The following is a 19,644-nucleotide window of genomic DNA, read 5'->3' as shown; positions in this document are numbered from 1 at the left end:
CTGGCATTTTCTCACGCTGTACAAACCAAATCAAATGAAGCAATCTACGGATATTATCAAAAGTCTGTCTTCCCGAGGCATATAGCGCTGCAGTCGATGAGCTAAAATTTTTGTAAAAAGCTTATAGTCCGTATCTAACAGCGAAATCAGTCGATAGGAGCCACACTGAGTAGAATCTTTACCAGGTTTCAAAATCAAGGTTACCCCCGCTAACCACCAAGAATAAGGCAATTCTACACCCTGTCCCAAGCTATTAAAAAAAACTCAGGTAAGGGGGCCAACCAATAGATGTCGAAAACATTTATAAAAGCGATTTGTGAAACCATCCAACCCAGGTACCTTCCCGTGAGCCAGAGTAGAAATCGCCCACAAAGTTTCCTCTTCTAGTATAGGGGCAGACAAAGAATCCGCTTCCTCAGGTATCAGTCTAGAAAGCTGCGCCTGCGCTAAATAGTCATCAATTCGAGCCTGAAATACTAGTTGCTCAGGGGTGTAAAGTGTTTGATAAAAGACAAGGAAAGCACGAGCTATATGTTCCAGGGTATAACAGGCTGAGCCATCTGCCGCTCGTACCATAGTAATCACATTTCTCACCTTTCGTGCCTTCAACTTATGAGCCAGCAGGCATCCCGCCTGGTTACCTTGCTCAAAATGTTTCTGCTGTACAGCTTGCAACTGCTCCGATAACTCATCTAACTGCATCACCTGGAGATCTCTACGCACTTTGTCCAATCGAGTCAATAGAGAGGCGGAAGAAGGAGTCATTTTATGTGCTTGTTCTAGAAAAAGCAATTGCTGTCTCAAGGCTTCCTGCTTCCGCCCCGTTCACGGTGTCTATACACCCCAATAGAAATAATATTGCCACATACAACAGCCTTCATACCTTCCCAAAAAATCAAAGGAGATATCGCATCACTCATATTAAACTGAATATATTCTCTAATGCACACTTCAGTCCGCGACACTATCACTGGATCCATCAGCAAACCATTACAAAGTCTCAAAACCGCCTTCCAAAAGGAGCCAAATGAGAGAGTAAAACAAAATGCACCGAAGCATGATCGGACCAAACACACGAATCTATAGAAGCAGCAGATATCTGAGAAAGTAAAGCCCTGTCAACTCCCTAAAAATCTATGCGAGAATACGAATTATGCACCTCAGAGAAATAAGTATAGTCTTTGGTGGATGGATGGAAATGCCTCCAAGGGTCAACCAAGGCCAGGTCATGAAAAAAGAATGCAATTGTTTTCTATCAGATTTACCATACTGAATCGACTTGGTCGAATTATCTAACTCAGTATCATATGTCAAATTGAAATCCCCCCCTAAGATCAAATGGCCCTCTACTACCCCACGGAGTACAATATCCAAAGATTCCAAAAAAACTTTCTGCTCAGAATTTGGGGCATAGAGATTGCAAAAAGTATAAAGTACCTGCTGAAGCTCTACTTTCAAAATCAAATAACGACCCTGTGGATCACGTATCACATGCTTAACTTACGGGTCAAGATATTTAGCAAACATAATTCCCACACCATGTTTTTTAGAACCATCCTTATTCGAGGCAAAATAAATATGAGGATATTGGGAATGCTTCAAAAGCGACTCAAAATCCTATATGGTATCCTCTCTCCCTTTATCCCTCTTTCTTGGAATTCCTCAAACCCTAATACCACCAGATCCTCCCACAAATTAAAACTATCCTTCCCCTCGCTAAAAGGCATTTCCCACACAGGAAAGCTAGGGACCTCCGTTCACTTCAAAATCACTGAGCTCTGGAACAACCTTACCTCCCCTCTTCGGAACTTGAGCACTCTCCAAGTTTTCCGCAAACATCTGAAAACCTGGCTTTTCTCAAAAAATGTAAGACTCCCTCCAACTTAGGAATCAAGGAAACTCTTATATCTTGGCATCCCAAGTCCTCTAAATTTTCTTCATACTTCTACCTCTAACCCTCTGTTGTAGTTCCTTCCTATTTCTCCTACTGTAAACCGCGTCGAGCTCTACGATGATGCGGTATACAAACCTAAGGATTAGATTAGATTAGATAATGTGGCTTAAGATGGGTCTCTTGAAAGAAACCCACCCCAGCCTTCAACTTATCAGCCTCCTTAAAAAGCAATTGCCGTTTCCGGGGCACATTCAAACCACGTACATTCAAAGTAAAAAAAACAAAGACCACTAGCTGACATTCAAAAATCTCTCAAGCACACAATCACTCATACTCCAAACATACAACTCAGCACAACCAACAGCTTTTACCTGCAGTAAATAATGACCCATCCCCAAGCCCCCCAACCCTCCCTAACAAACCATTGGCCCTCAATAATTTGGGCTAAAAGAGCAAGTGCAAGATAGAAACAAAAGAAAAGAACAATCCACCCATCTCCAGATCACGCTACCCTTATACTCGGTAATGGAGGAGGTTGCCATATCTTAAACTGGGAATTATCCATTAATGTACCACACAACAAGCAAGTCATTTAAACCCGGAAGCAGAATCCTGCTCCGGACCCGTTCTCCTTTGCAGCCTCTTGCCATTAGTTGGGATCCGCTTCCAACGTTGTAATGGAGCTACAGTTCCAGGTAACATATCTGATTCCTCCTGGGCTGAGAAAAGCTGGGCCTCTCGCAATAGCTTCCTTCACGGTCGTAACCTTATATTGCTGTGAAGCTACCTGAAAGGAAAGTCCAAAAGGGAAGAGCCACCAATATCGAATAGTATGTGATTGTAAACATCGAGTGACCTCCCGAAAGTCTCGACGTTTCCGTAAAGTTATCGCCGATAAATCTGCAAATAACTCCACTTTAGAATTTTCCCATGTAATATGTCCCAATTTCCTTGCAGCTTGAAGAACTTGGGCTTTGACAGGATAGCAAGAAAAACAAGCCACCACATCTCACAGGCGCTCACCCACTCGAGGGCCCAGAGCGCGATGGACCCGCTCAAAATCCAATACTGGCACTGTAGCCCCAGGATCAGCCTCTTGTATAAATCGCATACAGATGTCCATAAAGTGAGCCTGGAGCTCCATGGCAGACAAAGACTCCGGTATGCCACGTGCCTGAACATTGTTCCGGCGACTTTGATTTTCTCCGTCCTCTAACCGAAGCTGAAAGTCCTCTTGTCTATGTTCAAGATGAGCACAGCGAACCTGAAGGGCCTGTAAATCCGTGTTGTGGTCTATCACTCGTTCTTCAAAGTCATGTAAACTAGCCCCCATATCCTGCACTGATTGTCGAATCTTAGTCACCTCCGATTGAAGGGAGCTCTGAATTGACAGCATAGTGGATTTCAAATCGGCTATCCAGGAATGCAATTCCCCACAAGTAGCCGGACGATCATCTGACACTAAGGTAGAAGGCTCTGAACTCAAACTGAAATCACCTGCGTCATGTTGCTGCCCGCCAACCGCACAGGCCTCATAAGTCTCAAGCGGCTGATAAGCATAAGTTTTTAAATCCGCTTGCCCCTTCTTAGATGCCATCAATACCCGACAGGTTCTTCCCCTCGAATATAAGTAGCAAACAAAAATACCCTTATGTTCGTAAACCAAGGTTCCACTCAGTACATAATTTGTTCCAGAAGCATGCTCGTATATCAAAGTGAGTTTCCCTATAGAAAATAATGGGCACATAAGGTTCAGCGTAGATAAGTGTAAAGTGATGCATGTCGGTAACAAAAATCTCATGCACGAATACAGGATGTCCAGGGCGGTACTTGGAGAGACCTCCCAGGAAAGAGACTTGGGAGTTATGATCGACAAGTCGATGAAGCCGTCTGTGCAATGTGTGGTGACGGCGAAAAGGGTGAACAGAATGCTAGGAATGATTAAAAAGGGAATCACGAACAGATCGGAGAGGGTTATCATGCCGCTATACAGGGCCATGGTGCACCCTCACCTGGAGTACTGCATCCAGCACTGGTCGCCGTACATGAAGGACACGGTACTACTCGAAAGGGTCCAGAGAAGAGAGACTAAAATGGTTAAGGGGCTGGAGGAGTTGCCATACAATGAGAGATTGGAGAAACTGGGCCTCTTCTCCCCTTGAAAAGAGGAGACTGAGATGGGACTTGATCGAATCGTTCAAAATACTGAAGGGAATAGACTTAATAGATAAAGACAAGACTGTTCACCCTTTCCAAGGTAGGGAGAACGAGAAGGCACTCTCTAAAGTTGAAAGGGGATAGATTCTGTACAAATATAAGGAAATTCTTCTTCACCCAGAGAGTGGTGGAAAACTGGAACGCTCTTCCGGAATTTTTTATAGGGAAAACACCCTCCAGGGTTTCAAGACAAAGTTGGACAAGTTCCTGCTAAACTGAAGTGTATGCAGGTGAGGATGGACTCATTTAGAGCACTGGTTTTTGACCTGAGGGCCGCCACGTGAGCAGACAGCTGGGCAGGATGTACCACTGGTCTGACCCAGCAGCGGCAATTCTTATGTTCTTATGAGCTACAAAACCTTATTAGATCACTCCAGAGTAGAGAGTTGCATGGGGACAAAAATCCCACCTGTCTCTGCCCCTACCCATCCCCCAAAAAAGTTACCTGTCCCCATATAAAGCAGCAATTACTTCTGACAGTTTTGATTTTTTTTAAGTTTCCAAGTTTTATTTAAAATTTGATATACCGCTTAAAAAGTTGTCTAAGCGGCGCACAAAGTTATGAACAGATAAAATCATGGGGGAACATAATTGGACAACAACATACTTAAATGACATTGAAATATGGGGGATACAATCTGCAATAGGAGAGAGAAACAATAGGAAGAGGGTATGCTCTTCCTTCTTTCTAAAGTCAGGAGATTACTTATCACAAGCGTCCTTAAATAGGAAGGTCTTTAAATTTACTGAGTCTTAGTTTAAACCAACAATAAAATACAATATAAACAAATAACAGTGAACAGAAATAAGAGATGCATACATCACCAGAAATAATTAGAATAGACATTAGGTCATGTGACTTTAGGTTTGACCATTTCTTGTTAAAAGAAATAAGAGTTGGATTTTTTAGCAACATAAAGCTCATATCTGTAGAGCAAACAAATCTGGTTCTGCCATTTGGCATAGGTAACTTATGAGAGGGCCTTCCAAGATACACAAATGATTTTTAATGCAGCAATGAGTAAAGAATCAAATGATACAGCATCAAAATCATTTAAAGCAGAATTGAGAGAAGCACTTTTCAGGACAATGGTTGCATAAGAAAAATGTGCCAAAATTGAACTGGAAACCCCAAAACAAAATCAGCAAAGTACTTCATTTTGTATTAAACACAATTGGTGACATAACCATGAGAACAGGGCTGGGCTTCCCACTTTGAGCTTAGCCTCCCTCAAAATTAACATCTCCCTTGCTGTAGCTGGTGGGACATTTTATTTTTCCATCATTTTGGTCCCAGTTTCTGCTTTTATCTTCTACTAATTCTCTTCCCAGGCCTCAGGAACCCCTATTCCATCCCTATGTGAGTCCTGTGAGCCTGGGGGGAATTCCTGTAGGGTCTCCGCAGGATTCCCGCAATCCCCGTTCCCATGCAGACCTCTACTCCAGAGAGGAAGTGCATATGTCTTAGGAGGAGAGTGTGACATAGTGGTTAGAGCTACAGCCTCGGCACCCTGAGGTGGTGGGTTCAAACCCTGTGCTGCTTCCTGTGGCCCTGGGCAAGTCACTTAATCCTCCACTGCCCCAGGTACATTAGATAGATAGTGAGCCCACTGGGTCAGATAGGGAAAATGCTTGAAGTACCCGTATGTAAACCGCTTTGAGTAAGGTTGTAAAACTACAAAAAGGCAGTATACAAGTTCCAATCCCTATCCCTCTATAAAAAGACATCTACAATGCTAGCAAAGAATAGTATGTTAATGGTGACAAATGTTTATGAAATTAATTTAAACTTTTGTAGTATAAGCGGATCCTGATAGTGGTAGCATGCGCCACTTCTGCAAAACCTAGACAAGTAATCAAACAATATTACATCCATCTTTTACAACAATCCCAATACACTTTCTTCCACCCTCCCCTCCCTGGATGTGTAAGGAATGAACAAAAGTATAGGGAAGTATCATTCAATTATTAATAAAATTAGTCAATGGACCTCATGTCAATTTAAATAATTTATTGTTACCCCCTTTGATCAGAAAGCATTCTCTCGAATCTATAACTCAACATAACGTGTGCCACCAAAAAGTAAAATTTAGACAATCGTAGTTTTTCCACTTTTTTTGATACCTTTTCTTATTGACTATTTTCATTGTTTTATTTCTATATATTACCTTTTAAAGCGGACTAACACAGCTCCCACACCATTTTACTTGCATTTTATCTAAAAAATTCTCATTTTTCCAGCTTGCCAAATGGGATGAATTTTCATCCCTTTGAAAAGCTATTGTGTCACCAAACAAATACACATTGATTCCCTTTTTATATAATTTCCAACATTCCATATGTTGAAAAGCATAAACAAACGGGTTTATTTTGTTTTCAGGGAACCAAGCCCAGCAAATCAGGTATTCTTAGTAAGGGCTGCAAACGGGTTTGGTTTTCAGAATATGCACACTAATGGTTGTTTGAATGTATTTGTACATATATGATTACCCACAAAGCTAGATCAGATATTTGTGTTCTGTGAGAATCTGAAACCTAAATAGTGAAGGGATGGATGTAAGGGTTTTCTCTCTATTGCAGGCTTGTCACCTCTGAATCTGCAAGGTATAACGCCTCTTCCAGCACCACCTCTGAATCTGCAAGGTATAACGCCTCTCTCAGTACCGTCTGAATTCTCCACTTCATTTTCTCTCATGCCAGGTGTTCAGGTGTCTGCCTCACCTGCTGAGTTACTTTCCTCCATCACGCAGATGGGAAGCTTACCTCCCCCTGATACAGGAACTGCTACAGGAGAACCAGTGCCTATACCCACTCTGCATACAGTATCCATGCTGAAAATAGCCACTGCTGAAAATGAAGGCAATGAATGCAATGTTGTTAGTGACACACCCTTTTCTGGGACCACAGAGGCACAGGTTTCAAATCTCTCTTAGGAGCTAATTTGAATGGCATTGGCTTGGTATTTATTTAGCCACAGAGGTGTGTTTTGAAATGGCAAAAACTCATTAATTTCATACTTGTTTGTACTTATCTGTCTTGTAAATAATTCTGAGAATAGAGAAGAGAGGAAATTTGGATTTATATGCTGTTTGGGAAAGGCCCATGCTTCCTATTTGAAACCAACTAAAAAAATAATGTAAAGTCAGTAAACATGGACTCCTACTGTCAAACTTGGTCTCACTGGGTTGTAAATTATTTTAGAGTAATTAAAAATTTCCCAACAAAAAATGCTGTATTAGTTACAAAATGTGCAGTTAAACATCTTTATATTCAGCCTCTTGGCAGTTTTATGTTAAGCTCTTAAAAATATAAAAATATTTTGTAATTCCTGCTGTGTTGCTTTCAAGGAAATACTGCAAAATGGTATTCTGAAGGAAGGGTGATGAAGGTGGTACGTCATGGTTACTGGGGGAGAATATACATATATTAAAGGGACATACAGCAATAAATTACTGAAATTTTATGCTTTGTTGTGTCTTACATTGAAAAGATTTGGTTCTCTAAAATTCCAGGTCAGTTGGAATAGGCTTTTGTGCTGTGGTATGAGCCTTCATAACAACCTGGGAATTTTCTTCCCTGTTTTGTATTTCATTTCAGCTATCACAGTGGAGCAAGTCTAGGGCGTGGAGGCTTACATATGTAATTTTAAATACAAATTTTGATTTTAGAAGGATTTATTTTTAAAAACCTCACTTTATTTTTGCTGAGTAAAACACCTGAGAGATAATTAATGGGGAAACTTGTGTCTGTATATTGTTTATCAACATTAAAAAAAATCACAGTTCATAATTTCTTGCCCAATTATTGCTTCATGAGAGGCCTGCTGAATATTAGGCCCCCTTTTTCATGCTCCATGTCTTCAGTGGGACCTTGACATTATCCTAGCAGACTAACCAGAGGTATCTTTGAACTGTTAGGTGCTGCAACACTCAAGCATCTTACCTGGATGCCAGCACTTGGAAAGAGAGAGTTGGTTGCAGGTTCTAGTACATCACTCCCCTTCAATGATCTCCAGTTTAAAATGGCTATCTGCCAGCTCACTGTCAACTGAGTGGGCTGCGTGTGGCGCAGTGATTAAAGCTACAGTTAAAATATAATGCTGTTCTTTGTGATACTGGGCAAGTCACTTAATCCCCCTCCCCCCACTGCCCCAGGTATGTTAGATTGTAAGCCCACCAGGACAGACAAGGAAAAATGTGTGAGTACTTGAATGTAAACCACTTAGGCTATAAGTGGTATATAAATAATAAAAATAAATTCTGGTATCTGCTACAAATGAATTCAGGACAAAGTCTAACACTGGTTTAGATGGTGAAAAATCAATAAAACCTATTTTAAATTCCTACTGTAATTTTCCCAGCATGACAGAAAAATTCCAACCCTGAGCATTTTTTTTAAATTATTCTTCTTTGAGGTGATTATATTCACTGAAATTTGCTCTATATTGGGAAAATATCAAAACAAGTCCAATGTTTTAACAAATGTCTTCAGAGAGCTGTAGAGTTCAGTGATAAAACGTGAATCCTGTAATTTCAAATTTTAGTTGGTTGAGATGAGCAAGTATGTGAGGCCACATTCAGCAATTGCAAAGAACTTGATAATTGATTGTTCCCATCATTTTAATAGTGGCACATTGTTTATAAGCACTCTATGCCTTTTGTTTAACAGTGGTATCATTGTCATTACCTCATCTTCAACCTTTAGTTTTTTTTGTAAAATGTACAGTTTACAAGCAGTCATGAGATGTTAAATATTTGTGGACTCATCTACTGCCAAAGAAAATCAATCACAGTGATGATGCAAAGCTGACATAAGTTACTGAAAAACATCTGGCCACAGTATTAGGAGCAAACTGAATTTAGTTAATGGCATTTTATTTCTGTAAAATTGTATTTCCTCTCCAAACGTTCAATTGAACTGCAGTTACATAGAAACATGAAGGCAGATAAAGGCTAAATGGCCCATCTAGTCTGCCCATCCACAGTAACCATTATCTCTTTCAGAAATCCCACGTGCCTATTGCAAGGCCCTCTTGAATTCAGGCACAGTCTCTGTTTCCACCTCTTCCAGGAGACTGTTCCACACATCTACCACCCTTTCTTTAAAAAATTATGTCCTTAGATTACTCCAGAGCCTATCACCTCTTAACTTCATCCTATACCCTCTCATTGCACCTTTCAAATGAAAGAAACTCAACTCAGTTGGCAGACATTCTTTAACAACCAAGCCTGTCTCTTACCGCAAGTAAATCTATTGTTTAGAAAGACAATAGCTTATTTTATTCTACATGGGAACAGCTAACATTGGAAACAGACATACTCAAGCTTGCCTGTGGTAGGTCTTTTTATATATTCTTCAAGTCTTTTGGAAACATTTATATTAGATCAAATTTGTTCTATGCTGTGAATTGATCGCTCCGCAAGACTCAGCCGCAGATCGCCCACCAACGGTAAGTTTAGTGAATCTAGGCCTTAATTCCCTTCTAGTACAATAGAAATATCAGTTTTGACCAACGGGATGAACCAACACAGTCCTTGAATCTGAGAGGGGGGGGAATAGAGAAGCCTGCCAGTCCAACCAGAACCACACTCAGAATCTTTTCTAGTTGCGACATTCACCCTATAAAAAATTTGGTGAAAGCATGCAGGCTGGACCATGTGGCCATCTTACATATTTCCTCAGGTGAGACTAATTTCACATCCACCCAGGACAACACAATACCGCTTGTGGCGTGTGCTCCCCAGTAGTGCTGCCCGATTTCCAATTTTGAATTGATTCACCTAAAAAAAAAAATCAGCCTCCCAATTCGGTGACTGACTCTCGACCCCTAAAGCTAGAGCGGCAGCGCTGCTGCTCCTGCTTTAGGGGGCAAGGGGGAGGGTCAGACAGGAAGTCTTCCCCCCTGGCCTCCCGCTGGCAGGCTGCCATTAGCCCCTGCAGCTGTCCTTCCCTCTGCCGTGATCCTGTCCCTGACGTCAGAAGAGGGGCGGGGTGGGGCTGCGGCAGAGGGAAGGACAGCTATGGAGGCCAATGTCAGCATACAAGGATCACTAAAGCACCGGCAATCTGCTCTGCTAAAATGGGAGGCCAGGGGGGAAGCTAGGGGAACATGCAAGCCTTTGGACGGTGGTGCAGGCCTTCAGGAGAGGGGGGTCCTGGTGTAGAAGTACAAGGAGGGAGGGAGAGAGGTAAGGGGGGGGGTAATAATGGGTCTAAAAACAGGAGAGGGAAAGATGGTAGGGAGGGAAGAAACAAAGGGAGAGAGAGAGGGAGGGAGGGTAGTTGGAAAGGGAGAGATAGTGAAGCCTGAGCAGAGAACTGGAAATACTGCTCTAGCACATAGAATCTCAAGAATTTCCTATGGGTTGGAAAGATGGGAATATGCAGATATGCATCCATTAGATCTGATGAAGCAAGAAATTGCCCCAGCACCACCGAGGAAATGACGAACTGGATCGTTTCCATGCGGAAATAGGGAATCTTGAAAGCTGCATTGACAGACTTTAGGTCCAGGATCGGTCTCCAGTCTTGAGAGTCTCTTTTGGGCACAATAAAGTATACTGAGTATCTGCCCAAGCCCAATTCTTTTCTGGTACAGTGTCTATTGATCCAAGATTTATTAGCGTTGTCACTGTCACTCATACTCTCGCTGCATTTTCCAGCTTTCCAATTGGCACATTCACAAAAAAGTCTAAAAGAACTACAGTTTATATCCCTCCCCCCAACATGTGAAGGGGAGGCTACTGGCCTGGTATCACTGCTTTTGGGGGGCAGCATTGGGGCAGTATCTGAATGCTTGAGAGTGCCTGGCGTTCAAATCTCTGTCTTGGGCCCTGAAATACCCTCTGACTTTAGAAAGTGCCTTGAGCCATTAAAATTTCCTGAGGTTGGCTGTCTGGGAGCAACTTTTGCTTACAATCTGCCACACTGGCCATTAGATTGTCAAGGCCCTTACCAAAGAGCAATTGCCCTTTAAATGAGAGCTTGATCAACATTGCCTTGGAGGCCAAATCTACGCACTGCCTGATCCAGAACATGCTGCGGGTGGAGATGGCGTATGCCAAGAACTTGCTCAAGACCCTACAGAAGACATAGAAAGCATCCGCTACATAATCCACCCCTGCTAGCAAAAATTGAGGATTTGCACTGTGGTTTGATTCTGTAGCCAGACTTAAGAGTGGCACATCTGTGTGACATATAAAGCTGCTTCTGCAGCCTTCAAGCCTCAAACCGCCTTTTAATGACAAAATCCTACAGTATCCTGCAGAATTGAATCAGTTCAGCGGACGGCCACCAGGATGATCTCAGGGCTCAAGGGTCTCTCGTACAAAGAGAGACTTAACAAATTGCAGCTCTACACTCTTGAGGAACGTAGAGAGAGGGGAGACATGATCGAAACATTTAAGTACCTCACGGGACGTGTCGAAGTGGAAGATGATATTTTCTTTCTCAAGGGACCCTTGGCCACAAGAGGGCACCCGCTCAAACTCAGGGGCGGAAAATTTCATGGCGACACCAGAAAGTATTTCTTCACAGAGAGAGTGGTTGATCATTGGAACAAGCTTCCAGCGCAGGTGATCGAGGCAGACAGCGTGCCAGACTTTAAGAATAAATGGGATACCCATGTGGGATCCATACGAGGGTCAAGATAAGGAAATTGGGTCATTAGGGCATAGACAGGGGGTGGGTAAGCAGAGTGGGCAGACTTGATGGGCTGTAGCCCTTTTCTGCCGTCATCTTCTATGTTTCTATCACTCCACCTTCAGTAGGAAGGGAGGTACATTTGGTAACTTGCAACACCAAGGAATCTACCTTTGGCATATTAAATAGCTTCTGGAATTCATTGTCTACCAGATAGAGCTTAGCTTTAGTTCTGGCAACCCTTAAGGATACCTCAGGGACCTCCCAATGACCCGTGAGCATTTTAATAATATCAGGAAGCATGTCACTTGCGCCTTAATGCTACTCATGCAGGAACACCGAGCAGCAAGGTCTGAGGTGGCTCCAAATTCAGCTCCTGAAGGGACTTTATGATAATTCCCTGCAATGCTGATGGTCTGAATAGTCTACACACAGTTGGGTCCTCTCCATGATCCAGGGCTGCCACTTGATCGTGGTCTTGCTCCCGTGAGATGCTGAACCTCTGAGAGCAGAGGAACCTGTTTGAGAAAACAAAGGCATTAAAACTCAGATGCACCTTCATCCAAATCCTGCCCTGAGGCTCCCAACACTTGCACATGGCTCTGCTGAGGGGACCCTGTGACCTTAGCAGCACCAGCCCTGGTGCCACTCCTGCCAAACCCGCTAAGGGATTAACCTGGCCTCTGCAACTTAAAAAGGCTTCGTACATGGATGAATTTGAGAGCAAACAATGCCCAGGTTTCCCAGAGGGTCCTGGTAGAGGCTCTCATGATGCCCTCTGAGTTTTGTCTACCAGCACGTAACTGTGCTTTGCCAGGAATGCCAAACTCTTCCTTGTCTGCATACACTTTCATCACTTTAGAGGACTTAGGGAGGTGAATCCCATAGCTGCCCTTCCCCCTCACACTTACATGCCTTGCCATATGTGGAATTATGACTACCCTGCGACAGGAATCTGCCAAATATTTAGCATAAATCTGAATTATCCCCAGCAGTTTTAAGTAAAAAAGAGATGTTTTGAGGCAGATGGAGGGCTAAATAAGAAAATCGGGAAATTCAAGATGGCCACCGCGATAGTGATTCTGGTGCCTAAAGCAGCCTCTGGAGGCTCAATCCAAACTAAAAAAAAAATCAAGGAAGGGGTTTTTAGAGGTGGGGGACCTCAGAAACTCACAGAATTCATGCTTAGAGACCCCTCCCCTGATTTTCCCCATGGGCTGTATCAGCCACATTCACTGTGCCATGCTTGTGCTGGGAGCTGCTATTTATTGAACCTCTAGTCCAGGGGTAGGGAACTCCGGTCCTCAAGAGCCGTATTCCAGTCAGGTTTTAAGGATTTCCCCAATCAATATGCATGAGATCTATTTGCATGCACTGCTTTCAATGCATATTCATTGAGGAAATCCTGAAAACCCAATTGGAATACAGCTCTCCAGGACTGGAGTTCCCTACCCCTGCTAGCCAGAGCTATAAGACATCTACCTCAGGCAAGTCTAGAAACATCCAAATAGCTTGTTTCTTCAGACTCCCGTCCAGACCCCTCTGATCCCCACCAAAGCCTGTGAGACATCGTGTGGGGAGGAACACAGCCTGCCCCAATCCAGGATCAAAACCGCCATGGGAGCCAAACAACCTGCATTCAAACCCACTGCAGATGAGATCTGGGGCATGCTTGCTCCCAAGGGCAGTCCCTGAGCCTTCAAACTGTTGAAGCATGCTGGCCACACAGGAATCCAGCAAAGCAGGTGCCTGTGGGCCACAGATCTCTAATCTGGAAGTCTTACAGCCAGAGATGTCATGGGGAAACAGCCTGTGCAACACAAAAAGCCTTGCAATCAGATTTAAAAAAAACCCCAAACAATAATTAGAAAATAAATCTGAGCAGAACAGACAAACTCCTCCAACTTCTCATGTAGAGAGAAAGACTGAAGAGGTCCAGCATAGCCCAGAGTGAGGGGAAGCAGAGCAGAAGAATATGTAAAGAAGGCTCTCTACACACTTTGCAGTCGAGGACTAAAACCCATTCAACAAGACTGATGTTCCTATTACACTAGAAAAACTTCAGATTATGAATCTTATGTTTAAATTATTTTTATTATTCCAGCAGTAAGAAGCAAATACAAACAGTAGTACCATTCAGGAAATAACATTTTCAACAATATAATCAGTTCCCCTCCCCTCCCCAAGAGTCCATGGCCAGTCCAACAGCTGAGAGTGGGAATAAAATCTTAAAGATTCAAAAGTCTACTGCGAGCACGCGGTGTGAGGTCCTGCCAGAAGTGCTCCCACACCTGACAAAATTTGCAACCCGGGCCAAGAGTCAAGTCTCCCACCATGCGTCTCTCCAGTGTTGCATGCACTATCATTAGGGATCTCCAATGTGCATATGACGGGGGATCACGGGAGAGCCAGTTGGTGAGGATGGCTTTTTTTTCCCATCAAAAGGGCTCTGGAGATAAATGCTGACATTCCCCTGGGTTTGGGCGAGGCTATATTATAAAATCCAAATAACGCCCTCGGTTGCGGAAGCCATTGCCTTCCCCAAAGCGATGTAGTATATAGGCCAAGATGTCTCCAAAACTGCTGGATTGCGGGGCAGGTCCAAAACATGTGACTCAAAGATGCGTGAGCCTGATTGCATTTCGGGCAAGAATGCGACGCAGTAATCCCCATCTGGGCTGCACGTTCCAGTGGAATCTAAGAACAATTTTCAATTGCATTTCCCAGTGAGTAATATTGGGTGACACCTTCTGAATGTTCTTCAGGACCCGTTGTAACTGTTGAGCAGTCAACTGACAATGCAAGTCCTCAGCCCACGCTGTCGCTAATATATCCAGATTCATACTTGGTTGGCAATCCCGGATCCCCACAATATGAAATCGTAGAGGAATCCTCTGTTGGGCTGAAAGGCTGAAGAGTTACGAAAGCGCCTCCCTGCAGACTTCAGTAAGGGCAGCCACTGGGAGGGACTGAACATAGTGATGGATCTGGTAATAGGCGAAGAGATCATTAGCCTGTAGGTCAAAAGTCCTTTGCAGCTCGGCAAATGTGACCAGGCTCCCCTCCTCCGAAAACAGGTGAAAAAGATATTGTAGACCTTGTGCTTGCCACCTAAGAAAGGTGGCATTTTGCATGCCCGGCTGGAAAGCTCCATTGTCCTATATAGGCAAATATAAAGACACCCTAGAGGACAATTTGGCTGTTTTACAGACCCATCTCCACGTCCTTCTGGCCAGCATAAAAATGGGGTAGTGAGACACCAAAGGACGCATCCTCGGATCCGCCACATGTAGAAAATAGCTCACATGGAACGGAGCCAGCAAAGATAACTCCAGTGGTGTAGCAGAAAAATCAGATGTTCCTCTAAACCAGTGGTCTCAAACTCAAACCCTTTGCGGGGCCACATTTTGGATTTGTAGGTACTTGGGAGGGCCGCAGAAAAAATAGTTAATGCCTTATTAAAGAAATGACAATTTTGCATGAGGTAAAACTCTTTATAGTTTATAAAACTTTCCTTTAACAGTTAAAAGGAAAGATATATAAACTATAAAGAGTTTTACCTCATGCAAAATTGTCATTTCTTTAATAAGACATTAACTATTTTTTCTGCGGCCCTCCAAGTACTCTATTTTTTTCTGCAGCACTCACATTTAAAGTTCAATATCTTTTTTTTCTCAAAACTGGCACATTTCAATCACTAAATTGAAAATAAAATCATTTTCCTACCTTTGTTTGGTAATTTCATCAGTCTCTGGTTGCACTTTATTCTTCTGACTGTGCATCCAATACTTCTTCCCTTCTTTCAGCCTCCTGTATGCTTCCTCTCCTCCAGACCTCATTCCCTCCCCCAACTTTTTCTTTCTTTCTCTGTCTGTCTTTCTCTGATTCCGTGCCCCATTTTTTGCTTTGTTTCTGGTTCCCTGTCCCCCCTCCTTCTTTCTTCCTTCCTCCGTGCCCCATTATTTGCTTTTTTTTCTGGCTCCCTGTCCCCACCCCACCTTCTTTCTTTCTTTCTTCCTTCCTTCCTGCCCTCCCCCATGCCACCGCCGCCGCGGAATAGGCTGCTGCTGCCGCTATCAGGAACAGGCCATCTCCCTGCTTCTCTTCTGCACGGGGCCGACCAACTCTCGCTGCCTGATGTCAATTCTAATGTCGGAAAGGACGTTCCGGGCAGCCAGGCAGCGATTGGCTAGCCAGAACGTCCTCTCGACGTCAGAATTGATGTCGGGCTGCCAGAGTTGGTCGGCCCTGCAGGGAAGAGAACAGTGGACTGCCCCCCCCCCTTGGTACGCCACTGGAGCAGCAGCGTGTCTGGCCGGCTCGTTCGTTCGAAGCCGTGGGTGGCGGCTCCTTGCGAGATCCGCGCCTGCGTCTGAAGCCTCTCTGATGTTGTGACATCAGAGAGGCTTCCGATGCAGGAGTGGATAGCGCAAGGAGCCGCCAACCCGGGGCTTTGAGCGAACGAGCTGGCTGCTGCTCCAAAAGGAAGAGAATGATGGCCTCCAGACCGCGGGCCACAAATAAAACCTGGAGAGCCACATACGGCCCGCGGGCTGCGTGTTTGAGACCGCTGCTCTAAACCAATCATTAATATGTCTCATCTGACAAGCCATAGCATACCAACGTACATTTAATAAACCATAGCCCCCCCTATCCCTGGGCACAGATTATGAATCTTAAATTGATCCTATTGGAATTGATGAATTATCAATGAGATTATGGACCAAAGTGAATTTTTTGAAGCAATTCTGTTTTGTATTAGTTTATAGTTATTTTTAATCTTTTATGGGTGCAAGGAATGTAATATATGGATGATTTGGTTTGGGGGTTTTCTTTATTATGTTAAATTGTAATCTGCTTAATTCTCTTTTTATGGATATAGAGTAGAATATAAATGTCAGATAACATTAAATTAAATTACAAGAAGATGTGCTCAAGGAAAATTCATGATTTGCACTATCCCTTTTGAGAGCACACTGAATTGGCATCAAGGATCTTTGCAAAATTGCCTCAGAATAATTATAGTCAGAATTCTTAAGTTTGCTACAAAGTCACATATACTACAGCTTATCAGAAATGCACATACATCTCTTCTGAGAACAGCTGAATATTAGTTTTCAAGAGTACCCTACCAAAATTACAGCTGAAAGGAAACAAAAATGGTTCTGAATGTCTTAGATAAATCACCAGATTCAGTCAGCAATTTTCTGTCCATCTGAAAATTATGCATGCAGGCTAGGTGAAGATTTTGAACAATGTGGCAGATGCAGTGATGTGTGTGGAATCACTAAGCTCGCTGTGGAATGCTTTAGGACTAAATGCACACAAAAGATTTGCTGAGATGTGTAAGGGAATTTAGAGTAATAATGGCAAAAACAACTCCAGAAAAGAAACCCTGAGTAACTGAGAGACTTGGGCATACAAAAACTAAGAGGTAGGAAATCAACAAGAAAGTGGCCATATTGAATGACTCTGAGCTTAATATGGACTCAAAAATAGCTACCACTCAAAAGAAGTTAATGAGCTACTGGTTGAAAAGCTCTTTTCTAATCTAATCTAATCTAATATTTGTGAGTCGCACAAACCTAAACAGGCTCTAGGAGACTTGAAGAAGGAAAAGGGTAGATTGGACAGAGAGGGGAAGTAAGAAAGAGGAGGAAGGAAGGAGAAGGAAAAAAACCTAACCATACTAAGCAAAAGAACAGGTGCGTAAGGCAATCTTGTAAATTTAATTGTCAGAGCGTTGAGTTTTCAGTTTCTTCTGCAATTGTGCATGGTTGGCTTCTGTTCGGTATTGTCTCAGAGATCATTCCAGATTTTGGCTCCTAGGAAGGTAAACATGGATTGGAAAATTCTTCTGTACTTGAGATTTTTCACTGAGGGGCTATCTGAACAAGGATACATTTTTAACTTAGTGCAGAACAATTAGAATGAATAGATGTATGAAGACTATGTGAACACCAGAAAACTGAAAAAGCGGAAGTGGACCCAAGTGCAGAAATACTGAATTGGATATGTGCTGGACAAACATGAGGGGATAATTTGAAAATACGTTGTAGAATATGGCACCCTATTGCAAATAAAGATGGTCTTTATTCTCCAAAACCTTATTGAGACTAAAAGTTGATACATTAGGTAAGGCTAATGGTATATATGGGGAATAAGAATGAAAATTGAGATTGGAAACTGCTGATAGGAAAGTAACAATCATAATGTAAAAAAAGGCACTTACAGACATTGAATAGACTGTGAAATTTTGTCATAACAGACTTAAATATGGACATCTGCCTTAGAGGTATATTACAGTTCACTGCATTTTTAATATTTTATTTTTACAGTTTTTACACTGGACCTTGTGGTAATGATAAGAAAGAACTAAGGGGTCCTTTTACAAAGATGTGGTAAAAAGATAGCCTTAGTGTACCCTTCCAATGTGCTAAGGCCATTTTTACTACAGCCAGAAAATGGCCAATTTTCAAATTTATGGCCACACACTAATATTGCCATTAGCCCACAGTCATTATTAAAAATTAGTACGACACCTGACATCTATTTTGTAGGTAGTAAGGGCTCATGTCACAGAGAATGACATGGGGACAAATTTTCCCTGCCCCTGTCCCTACAAGCTCTGACCTCATCTGTACAAGATTGAACACTTAAAATCATAAGTGTTCAAGGCTTGTACAATTAAGGCAGAGCTTGCAGGACAGGAACAGAATTCGCAGGGACGGGGATATTGAGGTCCCCATGTGCTAATCCTACGCTAATCAGTTAGTGCACGGTAATGTAGCTGTACTGACTAGCACAGAAATGCCCACTAGTCTCTACCCTTAGACACCCCCACCCCTAAGATTAAAAACAAATTGTATTTTTAGCATGCAGTTTGTGCACAGATTGCTAAATTATTGTGCAAAGCTTTAGGGCTCCTTTCAGCTTATCTCCCTATGCCTTTAAAGACTTTTTCTACAAAGCTGTGGTAAGTACTAGCACATGCTTACTACAGATGACAATGACCTACTGTGGGAAGCACTAACTCTCTCGGGGTATGGTGAAAGATTCCAAAGCCAGTGTGTACACTCTTAGTTGTCTGTAGTAAAATATCAGAAGCTTCTGGTCTTCCAAATAAAAATAGGTCTATTGCTGAGTATTTCACTATTGGAAGGCATAATTCATGGACTAATTCATGGACTATCATAAAGATCCAGGTAACAATCTGCAATTCTTTTCTGCCCAGCCAGAATATACAGGGTGCCCACACTTGATTTTAAATGGTTACAAAATCAAAACTTTTTAGAATATGTTTATAAATAAGATGCCAGCAAATACAAGTCCCAAAAAGCACAGTTAGCAAGATCTTACACAATCGCTTGCACTTTCACCCTTATAAACTGCAATTGGTGCAGAAGTTACAACCTTCAGATAATGCAACCCAACAAAATGACAGGTGTTCCTCAAGTAGCCCCCGAGATCACCGGACATTACTGTTTGCGATTTTTTCCTTTGGGGGTATGTGAAAGACAGAGTGTACGTACCTCCACTACCCACAACTATAGATGATCTGCAGGAATGCATCACTGAAGCTATAAATGTGATCACGCCGCCAAATATGCTTTGGAGAGTCTGGTCTGAGCTCGATTATCATATCGATGTTTGCCGGGTAACAGGTGGGGGCGCACATCGAGTGTATGTAATCAACAGATATCATATGCAACTTTATGAGTTGTTGAAACTGTGGCCTCAAAGGTGAAAGAATATTTCAATAAATTTTGGTTTTGTAACCATTTAAAATCGAGGAGTGTTTTTGTGGGCACCCTGAATGTCGCTGAAATAAGCATTCCTCAAGCGATAACCAAAATATCATCTTTTTATTACAAGGTATATTCAGCAAAATC

At 42.7% G+C, this 19,644-nt stretch overlaps 1 protein-coding gene across 1 annotated transcript in view; it reads left to right on the top strand.

Moving 5' to 3' along the window:
* Positions 1-7,954, top strand: part of GORASP2 (golgi reassembly stacking protein 2) — a 72,762-nt gene extending 64,808 nt beyond the window's left edge. Inside the window, exon 10 of the mRNA XM_033944738.1 lies at positions 6,692-7,954. Within this exon, the coding sequence (XP_033800629.1) occupies positions 6,692-7,044 (353 nt within the window). The 3' untranslated portion in view covers positions 7,045-7,954. The remainder of the gene's footprint in view (positions 1-6,691) is intronic.
* Positions 7,955-19,644: the final 11,690 nt, after the last annotated feature.

This window comes from Geotrypetes seraphini, chromosome 5, assembly GCF_902459505.1.
Source record: "Geotrypetes seraphini chromosome 5, aGeoSer1.1, whole genome shotgun sequence".
NCBI lineage: Eukaryota > Metazoa > Chordata > Amphibia > Gymnophiona > Dermophiidae > Geotrypetes > Geotrypetes seraphini.
This window is presented reverse-complemented; position numbering and strand designations above follow the sequence as displayed.